Here is a 19805-nt window from a genome sequence, read left to right on the forward strand (position 1 = left end):
CACATGTATCTGTGTTTAGCTGGATTTACTTCACGTGTGTTTATGCAGCTCAGGGAGTTGCAAAAGCTTCATGCTTTATTTTTCACGTTAAGCGTGTTTTGTTCTGTCCGGGTCACTTTTATCACGTAATATCACACAATTCATCTTTTTAAAGGCGCTTTGAAAATATAAGCGGCAAACTCAAAATGTAATCAAGTGAAGTTTAACAGATAAAAATGCAGCATTAAGCTCCATATGAGACCCCAGCTGACGGCATTGTTGCTGTTGTTATGCTGTACAACATGATGCGCCCACAGATGGACGTCACGGTTCAAGCTGAAAAACCAAGTATTCTGTGGTGCCAGATTGGCCCGCTAGTTCACTGTCTGGAACCTCTTTTCTCCGGTGGAAACACGCGGAACCGGTTCAAAATCAAGTTCAAGAACCGGAACGGGCTCCGTGCCGCGTCGGTGGAAAAGGGGTATGAGAGTGTATGCTGGGAATGTAATTTATCTTAAAAAAAAAAAAAAAAAAAAAAAAAAAAGACCCAAGAAAAGTGTAATTTATCAATTGTATTTATTAATAAGGTTAACGAGTGAACAGTGTACAGCTCAACCCACAGATTAGCATAGCATCAACACCACAGACATTTACCAACTGTACAGTGTAGGCATGTACCGATAATTAAGAATGCAATACATCACAACATTCACATAACCACACCTACTTCCCAATACAGACCGCTCTCCATTCCAGGAGGCAGCCAGAAATCAAGTCTGCTCATTCTGTGGTCCCTTTATTTTTGGACAAACATGAGAGGAGAGGGTTATTTTATAACTTATTCTACCCAAATTAAAAGGCCGGAAGTTTTGGGATGGCAAAACTACCGTAAACTGTGTTTAAAAGTAAGCAGTTACTGCAGTATAGTGTTGAATATCGGCACATGCCTGGTGTAGCAGTAAATAATTACACATTTTAATATTTAAGTTGGAAGCATAGGAATAGACTTCACATGTTCAACAGTGTGTGTGGTGTGTTCAGAATATATAGGGTCCAAAAATCTTCATGCACTACGAAAAAAATGCATTTTATACAATTATTAAACATTGATATAGAGCAAGGTGAACCATATGCTCAAACGGTGTCTATGTCCACAAACGAGCACATCAAGCTTTACAATGCACTGGACTTAAGCTTGTTGCCGGTCTCATGGACAAAGAAAGAGCAAGAGCAGGAGCTTCTTTTTTGCACAGGAGCTTCGAATCCTCGAATCCTATGGTTTTTACTCACATCCAGGAAAAGCCTCAGCATAGTGCGACTGTTTGTGGAACAGACCGAGAACCACAGCTCTAGACCCATGATTGTGTCAAACTAAAATGATCATGAACACAGTCACCATGATCCAGCAGCTTCAGATTTTTTTACAGCAAAAACTGTCCCAATTTGGATAAACCCAATTTCCATGCACTTACGATGGCTGTGGAAGGCCACAAGCTAGCAAACGCCATAAGTATCTTTACAGGAGAGGATTCTTACAGATGATCACAGTACTCCCTCTCATGTACATGCCTTAAACACACAGCAGGGGTGGCTGTTGCATAGTCAACGAGGAAAAACCTCACCCAGCCTTTCATTTTATTGGACGAGGCCAACTGAGTCTGGTGAATGTGCAGCCGGGCTGGTGGCACCGCCGAGACGCAAACCCAAGACTATGTGTTCTACTTGAAACTATAGCAGCCCTGCTGGTGTAATCTGGAAGAGTGTACAGTTAGTAAAATGGGTCAGTATGGAGTGTGGTTTAAAACACCTATAGCAGACTGGTCATGGTGAGGTACTGGCAAAGTTGACTAGTAACAGAAGTGCAATCAGCTCTTTGGACCCAACAGACTTTCCTATACAGAGACTATACGCCTAGTCTAACAAACACACACACACACACACGCGCGCGCGCGCGCGCACACACACACACACGCACACACACACACACACACACACACACACACGGTGCAGGATCAGTTTAAATCTCAAACACTGGTTCACATCATCAGGTAGATCATGAGGTTCTTGGTTCTTTCACCTGCAAACAATTAAAACCATCAAATTATCAAACATCCTTTAATTAGTTACTTTTTGTTCTCACATTTGAGTCATGTCCAATTGTCATGTACAATGGCCAGAGAGTCAAAAGAGCATTTGAATGGGCAGGCCTCGATAGTGGATGAGAAGGCCTGGCTCACAATCGACATTCCATCCCAAAGAACATCCCAAAGGAGTTCGGTGGGATTGAGGTCAGGGATCTGTGCAGGCCACTGTAGTAGCTCCACAGCTCCATCAAAGCTTCATTAAACCATTTCTTTTTGGAGCTCGGTTTGTGCACTGAAAAACCAGAATAGGGCTTTCCCCAAACTGCATTTTCAAAAAATAGAAGCATATCATTTATTATACAGAATTGACTGTATACACCTGTTAACAGTGGGTGTTACTAAAACACTTGAACTGTACTTGCGCTGTTTGTACCGAGCTTGATGATTTGGGTTCTTACCAGTCATAGCGAGGGCGATGAGGGTGTCGAGGGGAAGAGGTGGAGGAATTTGGGGGGGCAGGCAATGCCAGTTGCCCCGGTCCTGTTCTTCTGCTTCGTCCATAATCCAAGCTGCGGTTGCTGGGAGGAATGTAGCGTCCAACACCCCTCCTAAATTCCTCATCAAACGCTACTGCCTCACCTGCAGAGGTGAAGAAACAAACACTGTCTAACATGCACTTTTAGCCAAAAATGCAGCTGAAATACATGTGTGAAATCTGAAGGAAACGAGTCCAAACATAAAATCATAAGAACTTAAGACTGGTTTCTAAAAAAAAAAAAAAAAAAAAAAAAAAAAAAAAAAATTTAAAAAAAAAAATTCAGAGCAGCATTATCCAACTGATCTGCTGACTTCAAGCCTATTAGAATACATAAACAGGTCATCCAAACCAACACAATTGCATAGACCATTGTATAATAATAAAGCTTTAATTCCTTCTTAATTATTATTTAGTTCAATTTAACCAATTTTGACTTATTTATGCTGAATCCCCCTCTGGAATGTGTTCAATTTGCAGGTGTGGTTCTTATCACCCATTAGTGTTGGGTTCCCACACATAACTGTATTGTACTGAGACCCATGCTAAGCTTCATGTGATTCACCACCTCTTCCCCCGCACGTGCACCCGGATCAGTCCCGGGTTTGAGGGAGGGAAGGTCGGACAGCATCTCTTTTCACTGCGATATGCGATCTTCGTTTAGCGTGGCTCTCAGAACCACCCGCAGATTGGGCACACTTCAGAGGGGGATTCAGCATAACTGAGTCAAAATTGGTTAAAATTGAACTATAAAGCTGTATTTTACAATTATTATGAATTTTGAATTAATGTAACTAATGTTGGTTTTCATGCCTGAAATTCTTATCATTTTTTCATTTATGTTTGGATTGATTATCCTCTTTTTTCGCATGGTCCTTTTTTTTTTTACACCATACCAAGCTTTTATACACTCTTTTAGGCTGCCAGCTGTACCACACACTCACTGGCTGAGAAGGGTGGCAGACTTATACACACCTCCTCAGACACGAGAATCTGCCATATGCATTCATACAAAGATTTTAGCAGGTACAGAAGACCAGGCTGGTGTATTCTGACTGTTGCACCAGATGATGATAAATCATTAGCATGAATTGTAGAGTGATAAAGTACTCACTCTCCTCCAGGTTAATAAAATCCTGTCTGTGCTCCTGGTCTCCGGTGTGCGCATTTCTGGAACGTTCCAACACGTGAGCTCGATCTCCAATGTGATGTCCGATGGACATTTGCTCCATCCCGCTGGCGCTGTCACGTAATGACTGACGAGTCTCTCGAATCTATAAACAACACACCGAAAGTTACATTTACCAGCAAACTGCAATGTAAAATATATCAAACATACTATACTTGTCTAAGCAAGCTGAAGAATAAAACAGCCATCCCCAGCTTGGTGCAGCGGTGTAATAAAGTCAGAATTAAACATGTGTATCTAACCCCTCCAGGTGCTGTTCTGATCTCTCTGGTTTGCTGATACACTTTTGGTGCTTCAGAGTCGCTGCTGTACGAGATGACGGTTGAAGAGGAGAACGACTGACACGGTGGAGCTCCAGAGAACCTATCCTAAACACACATACAAATGAACACAACATAAACCTACAAATGTTTCATTCACAAATGTACACATCAAAAAGTGTAAAAATCATATGTTCATCACACATGCAGATAAAGGTAGTGGACAAAAAATTAGAAACTTGAATTTTATCTTTATTTCATGAAGATTAAAGGAAATCAAAGTAAAAACAAAGCTACTAGAACTAAAATTCCATCCACTGCAGCTTTGAAATCTTTTTAATATTTATGAGAGCATTTATGTATTTAAAGATCCATGGACGCCTTACCAAAGAACAGGTAAAAACACAAAATAACGTCACGTACCATGTTTTCCATCATGCCATTCATCATGCCGAACATGTCCATAAATCCTCCACCCTGCAACAGAAACATCATCTTCCTCATTACAACACTATGAATACAACACATATTGTGTGTGGCTTTCTTCCAATTTTTGATATACTTCCCCTGTGCACTCTGGCAACCTCTGCTGGTTGCACAATACCTCTAGCTAAGTAGGGCTGCTGACTAACACTCACCTGCTATGGCATGTGTAAAAGTCAGCTGCACATTTACACCAGCCAGTAGCAGTTTCTTACAGAAAGACTCAGCTCATAGGGCACTTTTTGATACATTGCTATTTCTGCTCTGGTGCACCATGTTATGGTGGGGAGCCTTTCTGAAAAGAGTGCCTCAGTTTTGTTCAGAATAAGAGACTGTCCTGTAATAGTCAAATAATACAGCTGTTGGAGGAAAAAAATCCACTTTACTTCATGGTTCTTCACCTCCATGTTGTCCATTATAACAGGACACTTCAGAAGACCTTATTTCTTACATGACATAAGTAACATCTTACCATTCCCATCATGCCAAAGGGGGTTATAGCTCCAGCCTGAGCTTGCTAAAAAGAGAAAAAAGGACATTTTAAATCAACTAAAAAAACAAGACAGATTGACAGACAGATTAAATGTGTTACACACAGAAAATATAGAAAGGGGTTGGCGCACAAATTCAACCAAATTGATTTTATACTGATGAATCAAAACATTAAAACCACCCCCAAAAAAGTGCATGACGATAGCATGTGAGCTGCCAAATGTTGGGCTGCTAATAACAGCAGACTGTGACTCCTGAGTGCCCAACTGGGCTGTAGGCACCGCTCAGATCTTGGTCTTGGTGGATAAGTGTTGATGAGGTGGTACTCCATCCAACCATGCCTTATTTAGATATAGCCTATCGAGTTTGTAATGCACCCAACCAGGTTTGTGAAATGGCTGAAACTCAAACCTGGTGCTAAGTGAAAGTGCACTAGTGCATCAGACTATTGCTTACCTGCAGAGGCGATCGGGCTGACTGGATCTGAGGATTCATAGGAAATGGATCAAATCCAAATGAACCAAACACACCACTCATCTGACGACGATGTGCTGCAAATGGGTCCCTAAATTGGAAAAAAAAAAAAAACAGAACCAAAACGTGAATACATACAGACATGCTGAATGTTAGAGATGAACTATTTTCCTAGCGATATATAATGAACTGTAAATTGTTCATAAAATGACATGTAAACCCTTAAAAAGTTTGTTGCATTTCTACTTCTTATAGTCCAAAAAAATGGATCAGCAAATCCAGATTGTTTTATTATTTGCCAAATTTGTTCTGAACCTCCACCATGAGAGACTGATGGATGTTACCTGGGTACCGAAATGATTTCATCCACAAGTGCTCCACACTTGGAGCATTTCTAAATAAACCATCTGTCAGCTGTACAGTTCATTGAACCCTGTTATGCTTATTATAGTGGGTGGATGGTTAAATCTCAGATCTGGTCTAAAATCAAAAGCTACTGCAACATAGGTGACACTGTCCACAGTCAAGCCCACTAAGCAACCCAAAGTGAAAAGGCTTTGCTTTCTGGTACTGCCGGTCGGTTCTTGGGTTCAATCTTGGATTCAATCGGGGCAAATGCACTCTCGTCTTGGGGTAAAGTTTTTATTTTTTTCCGAACTTGGCAAAGAAATGCAGCCAAACAAGCTCTATTTATATCTGTACATCTCAAGACTGCATTGGCATGTGTTCTTCACAAATGTAAACGTTTATGTCAGGTGTAATTAAATCAGTTTTAAATATTACAGTTTTATGATTTAGATATAAGAGCACAACCCTAAAAAGTGAAATAAACAAAAATAAATACTCACATGATGTACGGATTGTCATCAACGTCGTCCGGGTACCGAAACATCTTCTGCTCTGTGTTCAGTTCTAATCTGCGCAATTAAATACGAATTTGCGTAATTTAGTGCTAATCTGGGTAAATCCTAGTAAAGTCCCCAATCAATATCCAAACACTGCTAGGCTAATTAGTTTTTAATGAGTGGTATTACTGAATAACCGACCCTGTTACTTTACACCGAGTGAAAATGAAAGCGTAAGAGTGAGTGAAGCTTTCTGTGTAAACATTTATACACTCGGTTTCTCTGAACCGCACACAATCAGCTGTAGCTAATGTTAGCACGCTAGCATTAGCTTCTGTCATAAGTCAACAGCGGAAAAATGTCGAGAAATAAATGTGGAATAATAAACGCGATATTTATACAAACTACCGCAATGCTCACAGAAGACAACCGGTTGAAAGCGGATTTAAATCCCCTTTCGTTTTAAACCGGTTCAGTTGGAATGAAAAACAGCAATAAAGCGACAAAGGAAACAAACACAACCCACCGCCGATGCTAATGCTAGCTATAGACACGGCTATATAAACAACGCTAGTACACAAGACTCTCCAGTCCAGGAGTGTAATTGGAACATATAAATTACGTTTAAATCACACCGACTAACATCCTTTTCCAAAACCCACAAACGTTTCTACATCAGCCCACAACCTTCAGTAGATGCAGAAGAAAGGGGGGATGAAGCAGAAATAAAGAAAACGAAGCTCCTAATATAAAAGTCCTGACTCGTACAGCTGAGAGCCCAGAGTCACCGAGTTCCTTCCAAACAGCCTTTCACTGATTCTCTACACTGTTTAATAGAGATAAAATTATTAAAGAAAAATCATAAAGCTCAGAAATGTTTTCAGGCCAATTAAATATAAAAAGGGTTTTAGAAAGCTATAGAATTTCTAATTGAATGTTTATTCTTGCTCAAGTTCTTAAATTCAGTTTCTAATTTTGCTGAACTTACTTTTGAGTTCCAAACTGCAATAATAATAATAACAATAACAATAAAAATAATGATGATAAATAATTATATATATATATATATATATATATATATATATATATATATATATATAGTTTTTTAATACCGTGTCCACTCACTGTCCACTCTATTAGACACTCCTACCAATTGGTTCACCTTGTAGGTGTAAAGTCAGAGACGATCGCTCATCTATCACTGCTGTTTGAGTTGGTCATCTTCTAGACCTTCATCAGTGGTCACAGGACGTTCCCCACAGGGCGCTGTTGGCTGGATATTTTTGGTTGGTGGACTGTTCTCAGTCCAGCAGTGACAGTGAGGTGTTTGAAAACTCCATCAGCATTGTTGTGTCTGATCCACTCATACCAGCACAACACACACTAACACACCACCACCATGTCAGTGTCACTGCTGTGCTGAGAATGACCCACCACCTCTGTAGTGGGAGAGTCCTGACCATTGAAGAAGAGCATGAAAGGGGGCTAACAAAGAGTGCAGATAAATATATGGACTTCAGTCAGTAATTGTAGAACTACAAATATGGTAAGTGGAGCTGATAAAATGGACAGTGAGTGTAGAAACAAGGAGGTGGTTTTAATGGTATGGCTGATTGGTGTATATAAATATACAAACAAATGACATCACTTTTCTACATCATCACCTTCCGATGCATTTTTCCCAGCGTCGTACTAACTTTTTTTTAATGGCATCAGCAAGAAAATGTATTTAGTTGAGCGCGTAGTTCTTCCCTCTAAAGCTTCTTTGAGCGTCCAAAAAGGTGGAAATCAGATGGCGCTAAATCCGGACTATAAGCTCTCTCGTCTCTTAGACACGACCAATTACTACTCCTCCCAAACACACTGTTTTCAACGGAAATATATAAGTGCGGAAACTTTTTGAAAATCCCTTGTATATATATACTATATGTATACAGTATATATATATATACACCTGTTAAAATTATTTTAAAACATCTCTTTAATTAAAACATAGTTGTACATTGTTAATAAACCTAAAAGAAAAGATCCGAATAATGATTTTATGATCTTGAATACGGACAGATTAAATGATCAAAGATAAATGTAAAGCAATGTATAAATGACCTAAAAACAGTTATCAACAGATAATTTTATTCCTTTTAATCAGAACTAAAAAAAAAAGTTCACAGTAGAAGATAAATGAGCACTTTCACAGTCGAATTCTCAACTGTCCTCATCCTTTTGGTTTATGGTGCATGATGGGATGGGTTATGGGATTGCTCTTTTACTAAATTACTGCACCAAATTAGTACAAAACTGGTATGCATAGCAAATGCTACTGTACAAAATCCGTCCAATTATTTAGACACTATTTTATCTTATTGTGAGGATTGGGATGCAGTTTTTGGCATGGTTTTGTCATTCAGCTTAGCTAGCATGAGCATGCCCATTATAAATGATGTTTAAACCTCTTAGTATTATAGTGTAAATAAAAAAGTGCACTGATTTTAAAAGTGCATTGATCAATATTTTATTTTTGTTTTATTCTTCTTGACTTCATTCAAAACTTGTGTATAAATGTTCGGGGTAAAAGTGTGTGTTTTTAGGCTTGTGTTAAATAAAGTTGTAAAGTAATATATAATATATAAAATAATATACAAGTCTTCATAATATACAGTGTAAAAATTGTAAACAAGCTAACAGTACTACAGTCACAATGTAATGTTTCCTATTCTGGGCTGTACCCTTGTTTTGAGGTTTGGGGAGTAAATAAGGATCATAGTTCTTGGTTCAATGTAACAAACCGCTCCATGTCATTTTCATCTTGTTAACTCTTTTTAGAAAACAGTGTAGTGGTTGGACTCTCCGTATCCGGCCTCCTGAAGGTAATACCCAATGCTTATGGGCTGATTGGTCCGGAGAGCAGTTTTGTCGTTGGCATTCTTCTCTCCTGATTGGAGTTTGTGTCTGATCTCAGCCATCGTCGGGCGATCTTGTTCTTTAAAATGACTGCAGCTTTTAATGATGGAGTATCTAAAAAAGAGGTTTGATTATTTAAATATCATTAAATATATGTTGGATTATTGTGTTTTAGACAAACTTAAATGTGTATATTACAGTGAGCTGGAGCAGTTGTGTGGTTTCTTCAGTGATTTTCCTCTCTGGAGGAACTGAAGAAGTTCAGTAGGTGGAAGATCAGCAAATGGAACTTCACCTGCAGAAGAAAGTCATGTCAGATTAACCAAGGAATCAGAGATATGAGGAAAATAATTAGTAGTTAATCGCCACTCACCGAGAGTCGCCATCTCGTACAGCATCAACCCAAAGGACCATCTACAGAGAAACACAACCAAACAAAACATAATTAAGAATAAAAATCTTTATTTTTGAGAGGGCAGTGATGGGACAAAAAAGGTCAAAAGTTTATAAACACGTGTAATAGACATGCATGCATTTTCTTTGCTTACATCTAAATATCTGAACACATTTCTTCCCAGCATAAGCTGACAGTTTTAATTTATTTGATCTTGGCAATTGACCCCTGCTTTATGTACTCTTTAATCGATGCAAACAAACTATCCATATTTATATGGACACAAAGAGGTCAGCAGATGTAGTAAATTATAATTAGTAATGAGGAATCAGAAGGTCATGATACAAAGCTGAATTGAACTTAATACACAAGCAAATTCATCAATTAAGATGCTGTCTGTATATTTTTGACCCAGCAGATTTTCAGAAAATCCACAAGGAATGTGTTCTAATCTTTCAGTCACAAAAAATAACAAGTTTCAGATATCACTGAGCTGTAATAAAACACATACACATCGCTCTTTTGGCTAGCCGCTCTGTTAGCCAGTAGCTCTGGAGCCTGCCATTTTTTCCGCCCAGGATCATTGTTGTAGTTCAATCCATGTGTTGTTCTTGCATACACACCGCTGAGCCCCCACAGTTTAGCTGTTAGCATTCTGCTAATTAATACACTTCGAGCTTTGATATTTCCATGAATAATATCTTTGGAATGAAGGAAGTCCTGCAGCACAGAGAAAAACATCAGTAAGTACAGCAAGCTAACAGAGATTACTGCTATTACAAACATCATCATCATCATGACACAAAAACACAATTCCAAGCGTATTTAGAAGCTGCCAAAAATAAACAAATTAAATCTGAGCATTTCTTACCAGAGCAGAAGCCACCTGAGACGCCATTGTAAAAATTCTTCTTTCTGTAATCTCACATGAGTCCGCTCCTGTCTGTGAAAACATTATATAATAATAATAATGAAACATAATAATTATATAACAGTAAAAATAAATAAATTAATGAATTAAAAATAATAATAAAGGGAAAATAAAACAATAATAATGTATTATGTAAAAATAATAATAATGATTTATTTGTTTCATTTTTATTAACCACTTTATCCTCATCAAGTTTGTGGCAATACCACAAAAAACTAATAAATACATATTAATAACAAGCATAATAATATGCATATTATTATTATTATTATTATTATTAAACATAATAATAAAAACAATAATAATAATAATTAATATTATTATGATTTATAAATCTGCTAACAGAAGCACAAACCAGTTTTAGTTTATTGCTGGCAGAGCTGGTTTCTACTACCAAATACCAATCAATTACTGGTTTAATGTGAGAATGAATGAATGCTGGTCAGTACCTAACAAAAACAAGCTTAACCAGCATAAAAACAAACAACAATTGTTGGTACACTGCTGTTTTTACAGTCCAGCAATAGGTCAGCATGTCAGTATTTGGTAGCATAAGCCAGTGTAGGCCAGTTATAAGCTATTGTTGGTCTGTGTTGGTTCTGTTCCTGGAGGGTTTATAACATTCACAAAACAAAACATTTTAGAAAGATCATCTCTTCAATCATGTCACAGACAAATGACTAGTTGGGTTGATATGATTTCTCACCTGTCTGCACTTCCACAGGTATGACAGAAGGTCCTGGTTCTCCAACTCCTCCATCACCATGATGAGAGGAGCACGCAGAGTAACCACACCCAACAGTTCAGGCAGGAACGGGTGAGGACCCAACTGAGACAAGAACGATGCAAAGTCCAGAAACGACTGACTCTCACTGACACTTGCCGAGTCTGAAACAGTGAAACAGAAAGAGATTCTGATGGTCTGAAAAGTTTTGAAGAAGTTTTTATGCTTAATCAGAATAATACAAGGTTCTCAAACTAGGTAGTGGGTTCATGATGGATTAAACATTTAATAATTTTAATACTAGAACATGCATCATACTAATAATAAATTATTCTATATACCCTTGACCATACACAGATGAGCCAGAACATTAGGACCACCTGCCAAGTATGCTGGCAAATCAGCTCTGAGCACCAAGACATGTGAAGTGTTCCTGTAGGATCTGGTACCAGGATGTTACCAGCAGCATCTTTAACATCTGTACACAGTGAGCTGAGTCATCCTATTTGCATCCTGGTTTCATTTCTTCCCAGCCGTCCACATAATCTTGGAAAAACAGGAATCAGACCAGTCGGCCTTCTTCCAATGCCCCAATGAACAGTTTTAATGCCTGCATGATGTTGTAGGTGCTTTTGGTGGTAGACATGAGTTGACTGGCACAAAAGGGTTTGATGCACTGTGTGTTGTGGTGCATTTACCTTACCAAAACGGTTAAAATCATCTGCAGTTTGATCCACATTAGATCTTCTGTTGATCCGTACCAGATGCCTTAGCATTTACGTCCTCTGGATGGCCCCTCCTTAGACCACTTGGACCACATTAGACTCTGTGACCAATTTGTCTGCTGCAGGCACTGCCATTTGTGCCCGCTAGATGGCGCCCAGCCAACCAGTAGCAGAGTCGATATTCGGACCGGGGAATTCAGAATATCAGCACTGGTGTGCCAGCAGAATATCTGTTGCACTCAACACATGAACTACGAGAAACTACCATCAGCCCAGCTTTAAAATAAATTCCTCACATGCATCAGTGCTACAGAACAGACATTGTTGTGCACATTTTTTGGGAAGGGAAGGTGGTATTGATGCATGCTCAATAATCCAGGTACACAAATCCACTAAGTTGAATCAGTTCATCTGGACACAAGTCTGCTGTAGAGAAAACGGAGGGCCCAACATAGAAGACCGACCTCTTCTGGCCAGGACTCACCTGCAAGCCAGCGGCCACTCGTGTAATGATGACGATGTGCAGATCCTTGAAAAGGAGGAACAATGGTTTGAACGAGGAGTCAAAGAGGCCATCTATGTGAAGAGGGAACGACCATCCCTGAACCGAGGGGTGAGCCTGAGAGTACATCTCTCACCATCTTACAATGCTGTTATAGGAGCTATACCCCAATCATATGTGAAAGGCACACATGGCCATTGTAACTAATGGTCATTGTGATTTGCATATGTACCTGTTCATTGTTAGACAATGAACTTTGTTAGACAATGAGCGGTGATCGGCCGTTATGCAAATCAACTGCATATAAGGTTGGGGTTATTCACCACCAGCTCAGACTGAAGAAGTCACTAGGATGAGTGACGGAACGTAAAATTTCTCTACAACAAACTTGTTTCCAGATGAACTGAATCAACTTTGTGGAAGGTGGTTTTAATATTTAGGTTCATCTGTGTATGTGGTTTGAGATGCAGCTGTCTGATATTGATCATAATTAATGCAAACATGTTAATAGAAAGGTAAAGTTGTACGTACCGTTAAGTACCCGCAGTACAACGTTCCTGTTCTCCATGCGAGCTCTGTACAGAGACACGGTACTGTCCGATTTCAGAGAGTATGAGCATGGGAGTTTCGCCACCAACTTAAAGGCTTCTGGCAGGCGTTGCCGAGGAACCTCGCGATGGTTCATTAAAGGACTGTTACTGAATGTACCAGGACTGAACGCTGGATTATCGATACCTCGTGAGGATCCACCGTTCGTCAGTGAGGTGAAGGTGGAGTAAGATGGAGCTTGCTCGAGAGCTATGCTCTCACCTTCCAATGCATTCAGACCCGCAGGAGCTACCGATACACAGAGACAAAATCATATTTATCAATCCCTAATGAGGAATTAAGAGCCCATTCTGCGCTTGCATACATACAGTAAATCAGATTTTACTTTCAGCGAGTTGCATTCTCACCATCAATGCCGCGCAGGTTCCTCACAGCTCCCTGCTTGGGTTTCTTTAGAGTGAATTTTGGGCCGACACGATGCACCTTCTCAGGACAAAAGCGCAGCAGCAACAAGATCGCCAAAATAATGACGAAACTCAGCATGAGAAGCAAAGGAACGACGATCACCTCAGGTTCAAACAGTCTAATTACTACACACACACAAAAAAAAGTATTTAGCTTATTTGGTCACACCCATCACCACCAGGTGCGTCATACAGCTATGAAATCTCCCTGAACAAACACTTACAGAAGCACAGGTCACTAAGCTCAGATACTTCAACGTGGCACTGTCCCAGGATGCCACCTATCTAACGAATTACCTCATCACATTTGTGCCCTGTCAGAAGTGGTCAGTTCATCTTTTTGTGTCCAGAGTGATACACACAAGCTTAGGATCAACATGTGCAATGACCATTTTCAAATAAAGTGATGTAAAGCACACCACTATTGAACTTCGTAGTGGTGTAAATCCATTCTTTGAGGAAGCTAGGACAACACAACCTAAATGCCAGAACACAGTCAGGTTTGTTTGAGAACAAATATTGTTTTGAAGCTGCTTTTAATGGTCTGGGCCTTGTAGTTGCAGTAAAGAGAAATACATACCACACAAAGACCAAGTTTTTTGCAACAGTTCGGGGAATACACTTTTCTGTTTCAGAACAAATAGAATTGCCTTGGTAAATTTGGTGTAAAAGAGTCTAACTGTGCTTCACTAACCAATAAGCTACAACTGCCCTACAAAAAGTATCCACAACACTGCAACCCTGACCAGAGAAAAGCAGGTGGTAAGAACAAAGTAATAAATAAATGTTTGCTCACCACACAGTGTGTCTCCTTCGTTACACCCTGAGTACTGCGCTGTGGACGCCATTCTGCAAGAAATACATTACAAATGAAACATTACATGCAAACACACACATAATATACTCACACACTCTTTTGTGTTTTGTTTGCTGTAGTGTAATTGTGGTGTGAATGTTATCAGACCAAACCCATCATGACTAAATCACAAGGACTAACATGATCAGCAACACCAAGCTTGAAGCTCCCATTTCCCAAAATGTGGTGCACTTTTCCACAGAAAGGACTGAACCCAGGGGAGTAGAGACAGAATGGGGTGGTGCTGGAGGTGCAGATCAGAGAGAATTTACAAACCACTGCTTTCTGTTTCAATTAGCATCTGACGTCTTGTTCCAGCTTATTTGGAATTGAGGTTTGTATATACAGCATTACATAAATGTGATCAGTGAATTTAAATGATCACATACAGTGTATCACAAAAGTGAGTACACCCCTCACATTTCTGCAAATATTTTATTATATCTTTTCATGGGACAACACTATAGACATGAAACTTGGAAATAACTTACAGTAGTCAGTGTACAGCTTGTATAGCAGTGTAGATTTACTGTCTTCTGAAAATAACTCAACACACAGCCATTAATGTCTAAATAGCTGGCAACATAAGTGAGTACACCCCACAGTGAACATGTCCAAATTGTGCCCAAATGTGTCGTTGTCCCTCCCTGGTGTCATGTGTGAAGGTCCCAGTTGTAAATGGGGAGCAGGGCTGTTAAATTTGGTGTTTTGGGTACAATTCTCTCATACTGGCCACTGGATATTCAACATGGCACCTCATGGCAAAGAACTCTCTGTGGATGTGAGAAATAGAATTGTTGCTCTCCACAAAGATGGCCTGGGCTATAAGAAGATTGCTAACACCCTGAAACTGAGCTACAGCATGGTGGCCAAAGTCATACAGCAGTTTTCCAGGACAGGTTCCACTCGGAACAGGCTTCGCCAGGGTCGACCAAAGAAGTTGAGTCCACGTGTTCGGCGTCATATCCAGAGGTTGGCTTTAAAAAATAGACACATGAGTGCTGCCAGCATTGCTGCAGAGGTTGAAGACGTGGGAGGTCAGCCTGTCAGTGCTTAGACCATACGCCGCACACTGCATCAACTCGGTCTGCATGGTCGTCATCCCAGAAGGAAGCTGACGCACAAGAAAGCCCGCAAACAGTTTGCTGAAGACAAGCAGTCCAAGAACATGGATTACTGGAACGCCCTGTGGTCTGACGAGACCAAGATAAACTTGTTTGGCTCAGATGGTGTCCAGCATGTGTGGCGGCGCCCCGGTGAGAAGTACCAAGACAACTGTATCTTGCCTACAGTCAAGCATGGTGGTGGTAGCATCAAGGTCTTGGGCTGCATGAGTGTTGCTGGCACTGGGGAGCTGCAGTTCATTGAGGGAAACATGAATTCCAACATGTACTGTGACATTCTGAAACAGAGCATGATCCCCTCCCTTCGAAAACTGGGCCTCATGGCAGTTTTCCAACAGGATAACGACCCCAAACACAACCTCCAAGATGACAACTGCCTTGCTGAGGAAGCTGAAGGTAAAGGTGATGGACTAAACCCAATTGAGCACCTGTGGCGCATCCTCAAGTGGAAGGTGGAGGAGTTCAAGGTGTCTAACATCCACCAGCTCCGTGATGTCATCATGGAGGAGTGGAAGAGGATTCCAGTAGCAACCTGTGCAGCTCTGGTGAATTCCATGCCCAGGAGGGTTAAGGCCGTGCTGGATAATAATGGTGGTCACACAAAATATTGACACTTTGGGCACAATTTGGACATGTTCACTGTGGGGTGTACTCACTTATGTTGCCAGCTATTTAGACATTAATGGCTGTGTGTTGAGTTAATTTCAAGTTGTACAAGTTGTACACTGACTACTCTAAGTTATATCCAAGTTTTATTTCTATAGTGTTGTCCCATGAAAAGATATAATAAAATATTTGCAGAAATGTGAGGGGTGTACTCACTTTTGTGATACACTGTATCTGAACTAGATTCCACTGAACAAACACTGAACAAGGAAACAACAGGATAGAATATTTACAGTCACAACAACAAAGATGGTGATTATAAAGCTTCATATCACATTACTTGGCCTGTGACAGATTGTACAGGGTGTTTCTTTTAGACCCACCACGCCCCTGAACAGTATAAAGCAGTGCTAAAGCAGACAGTGAATGAATGAATGAAAATTGCAGTTTGGGCTAAAGGAATCATTGCAGCTAAACATTTAGTGCTGCAGTAATGATCCAACTAGGGGCTCTTTAAGATTTACTCATTTAAATCCAAACACAACTCTTTATTTCAGCCAGAACGTTTTTTGCAGATGAACTTTGGACCTGAAGTTGATTTGAATTTGCCTTCTAAAAATCTATTATCCACTCTCTGAGATGTGTAAATACTTTCTTATTGTAACACCTGTGGCTTAATGAGGTGGGTGCAGTCAGACTAGCTGTATTGATATGGACACAGAAGTAAGCAGCCGTAGATGAACAGAATTGCAGAAAAATAGGTTTAAATATTAAATTTTGTTTGATCTTTTTAGCCTGAAGTATTAAATATATGATTAAATACACTGATCAGCCTTAACATTAAAACCACCTCCTTGTTTCTACACTCACTGTCCATTTTATCAGCTCCACTTATCATATAGAAGCACTTTGTAGTTCTACAATTACTGACTGTAGTCCATCTGTTTCTCTGCATGGTTTGTTAGGTGGTGGATGATTCTCAGCACTGCAGTGACACTGACATGGTGGTGGTGTGTTAGTGTGTGTTGTGCTATTATGAGTGGATCAGACACAGCAGCGCTGATGGAGTTTTAAAATACTGTGTCCACTCACTGTCCACTCTATTAGACACTCCTACTTAGTTGGTCCACCTTGTAGATGTAAAGTCAGAGACGATCGCTCATCTATTACTGCTGTTTGAGTTGGTCATCTTCTAGACCTTCATCAGAGGTCATAGGACACTGCTCTTGGTAGACTATTCTCAGTCCAGCAGTGACAGTAAGGTTTTTAAAAACTCCATCAGCATTGCTGTGTCTTATCCACTCATACCAGCACAACACACACTAACACACCACCACCACGTCAGTGTCACTGCAGTGCTGAGAATGATCCACCACCTAAATAATATCTACTCTGTGGGGGTTCTGTGGGGGTCCTGACCATTGATGAACAGGGTGAGAGCAGGCTAAAAAAGTATGTAGAGAAACAGATGGACTACAGTCAGTAATTGTAGAACTACAAAGTGCTTCTATATGGTAAGTGGAGCTGATAAAATGGACAGTGAGTGTAGAAACAAGGAGGTGACTTTACTGTAATGGCTGATCAGTGTATAATGATTAAATGATTTGAATATATAAATATTTACTCCTGAATAATATTAAAGTTCAGTGTTTAGTTTCACAGTTAAAACGTTTCATGTTTTAAGAATCAGTTTTATATTGAACAATTTTTTAAATAATTTACTTGATAATGATTTGTTAGCCTCAAAATCACAGCTTATGAAACATGAGAAACTATTTAATTTAAAAATAACTGTATTTTCATGTTGGGGTTCTTTTAGAAAAAGTTTGTACACCCCTAGTTAAATTCTGTTTACATGACCAAACGTCTACACAGTTTAAGTGGACAGAATAAATGTGAAGTGTGCAAAAGTTTTGGAACATTTAATATGTATTTGTTTTTTTTTCAAATTGTTAAACTTATTACAAACAGAATTTTGTCACATTTAGTTTTGCTCCCTGTAGAAGATGTCTTTACTTATGTTGACCTAGAAAATCCACAAGACATGAAATTTGAACACACACACACACACACAGAACAGGTTTGTTTTTCCTGTAGGTTGGTGTGGTACAACTACTAAACCTGTCTGTCGACATTTTTCATCACCGGCGAAACACAACACACAAAGTTCAGAAAAATGTTCCGAAAAAGACAAACTTAATAAGACTTAACTTAATCACCATTCATACCTTATATATTTATATTTAATGAATATTATTCAATAATACTCACTACACCCTGTGAGCATTTCAAACACTTTAATACTTCTAACAAACACATAGATGGAATAATTATGATGAAGATGGTTTTACCTGTGAGTGATGCCGTCAGCTTCTCTGGTTCAGCATTCCTCCCTCAGGTTCCTCTAACCCTGTCTCTCACTCTTTATATTTTCAAAAATTACATTCTATAGCTCTCTCACCCACACGCAAATACACAAATACACACACACTATCACTATCTCTCTCTATCTCTCTTAGTTAATGTGCTTCACTCTCTCTGTCTTCTGTATAACACTGCACAGGTGACACGCCCACTTTCTCTCTCTATCAAACTGTACAGGTCTCTCAACCACTCTCTCTCTCTATCACACTGTACAGGTCGCTCAACCTCTCTCTCTCTCTCTATAACACTGTACAGGTCGCTCAACCTCTCTCTCTCTCTATCACACTAAATGTCCTTCAACCACTCAACTCAAACTCTCTCTCTGTCACACTGCAAAGGTCTCTCAACCACTCTCTCTCTAATATACTGTACAGGTCACTCAACCACTCTCTCTCTCTAATATACTGTACAGGTCGCTCAACCACTCTCTCTCTCTCTCTAATATACTGTACAGGTCGCTCAACCACTCTCTCTCTCTAATATACTGTACAGGTCGCTCAACCACTCTCTCTCTCTCATATACTGTACAGGTCGCTCAACCACTCTCTCTCTCTAATATACTGTACAGGTCGCTCAACCACTCTCTCTCTCTCTAATACACTGCACAGGTCGCTCAACCACTCTCTCTCTCTCTAATATACTGTACAGGTCTCCCAACGGCTCTCTGTCTCACACTGCAAAGGTCTCTCAACCACCCTCTCTCTCTAATATACTGTACAGGTCGCTCAACCACTCTCTCTCTCCATCATACTGTTAAGGTCTTTCAACCACTCTCTCTCTCTCTCTCTCTCTCTCTAATATACTGTACAGGTCGCCCAACCGCTCTCTGTCTCACACTGCAAAGGTCTCTCAACCACTCTCTCTCTCTAATATACTGTACAGGTCGCCCAACCGCTCGCTGTCTCACACTGCAAAGGTCTTTCAACCACTCACTCTCTAATATACTGTACAGGCCGCTCAACCTCTCACCCTCTCTCCATTATACTGCAAAGGTCTCTCAACCACGCTCTCTCTCTCTCTCTCTAATATACTGTACAGGTTGCTCAACCTCTCTCTCTCTCTCTCCAATATACTGTACAGAAGTGGCGATTTCTCTAAGACTGCAAGGGAAGCTCAGCTTTCCCTAAAATGTCAAAAATTAAATGGTCAAATATGTACAGTTGTGTTAACATTTCATTGACTACAAATGCGTTAGAACACGTTCATCTCGAAGATGAGTTCGTTCAGAATCAGCTACTTATCACAAATCGACTGACTCGAACTT

General features: G+C 39.9%; 2 protein-coding genes across 4 annotated transcripts; both read right to left on the minus strand.

Moving 5' to 3' along the window:
* Positions 1–538: 538 nt before the first annotated feature.
* Positions 539–7030, minus strand: mlf2 (myeloid leukemia factor 2). Of its 2 annotated transcripts, XM_062992582.1 has the most exons (9): positions 6868–7030; positions 6345–6413; positions 5479–5587; positions 5003–5047; positions 4471–4524; positions 4030–4155; positions 3713–3872; positions 2522–2702; positions 539–2056 (listed from the first exon to the last, which is right to left on the minus strand). In XM_062992582.1, exons 2-9 carry the CDS (start codon positions 6386–6388, stop codon positions 2053–2055), a joined length of 723 nt encoding a protein of 240 aa, XP_062848652.1. In that variant the 5' UTR covers positions 6389–6413; positions 6868–7030; the 3' UTR covers positions 539–2052. The 2 variants fall into 2 exon arrangements, with proteins under 2 accessions (XP_062848652.1, XP_062848651.1); XM_062992581.1 differs by having other exon boundaries at positions 6345–7030.
* A 1427-nt stretch (positions 7031–8457) lies between these two features.
* styk1b (serine/threonine/tyrosine kinase 1b) lies at positions 8458–19670 on the minus strand. 2 transcript variants are annotated; one of them, XM_062992584.1, is made up of 10 exons: positions 18469–19670; positions 14328–14380; positions 13475–13657; positions 13050–13355; positions 11274–11455; positions 10508–10579; positions 10148–10356; positions 9616–9656; positions 9441–9537; positions 8458–9356 (listed from the first exon to the last, which is right to left on the minus strand). In XM_062992584.1, the coding sequence occupies exons 2-10, from the start codon at positions 14377–14379 to the stop codon at positions 9161–9163; spliced, it is 1338 nt and encodes a 445-aa protein (XP_062848654.1). In that variant the 5' UTR covers position 14380; positions 18469–19670; the 3' UTR covers positions 8458–9160. The 2 variants fall into 2 exon arrangements, with proteins under 2 accessions (XP_062848654.1, XP_062848653.1); XM_062992583.1 differs by lacking the exon at positions 18469–19670 and having other exon boundaries at positions 14328–14812.
* Between the last annotated feature and the right edge of the window lie 135 nt (positions 19671–19805).

The sequence above is a fragment of the Trichomycterus rosablanca genome, chromosome 3 (genome assembly GCF_030014385.1).
Source record: "Trichomycterus rosablanca isolate fTriRos1 chromosome 3, fTriRos1.hap1, whole genome shotgun sequence".
In the NCBI taxonomy this organism is placed as follows: domain Eukaryota; kingdom Metazoa; phylum Chordata; class Actinopteri; order Siluriformes; family Trichomycteridae; genus Trichomycterus; species Trichomycterus rosablanca.

Coding starts and splice junctions, on each gene's coding strand:
- styk1b (XM_062992584.1), bottom strand. CDS start 14,379: ATGGCGTCCACAGCGCAGTACTCAGGGTGTAACGAAGGAGACACACTG. Junction 10,357..10,507: donor CTCAGGTGGCTTCTGCTCTG/GTAAGAAATGCT, acceptor TCTGTGCTGCAG/GACTTCCTTCATTCCAAAGA. Junction 9,357..9,440: donor CACAACTGCTCCAGCTCACT/GTAATATACACA, acceptor CCTCTTTTTTAG/ATACTCCATCATTAAAAGCT.
- mlf2 (XM_062992582.1), bottom strand. CDS start 6,388: ATGTTTCGGTACCCGGACGACGTTGATGACAATCCGTACATCAT. Junction 5,048..5,478: donor CAGCCCGATCGCCTCTGCAG/GTAAGCAATAGT, acceptor TTCTCTTTTTAG/CAAGCTCAGGCTGGAGCTAT. Junction 4,156..4,470: donor ATGGCATGATGGAAAACATG/GTACGTGACGTT, acceptor ATGTGTGTTTAG/GATAGGTTCTCTGGAGCTCC.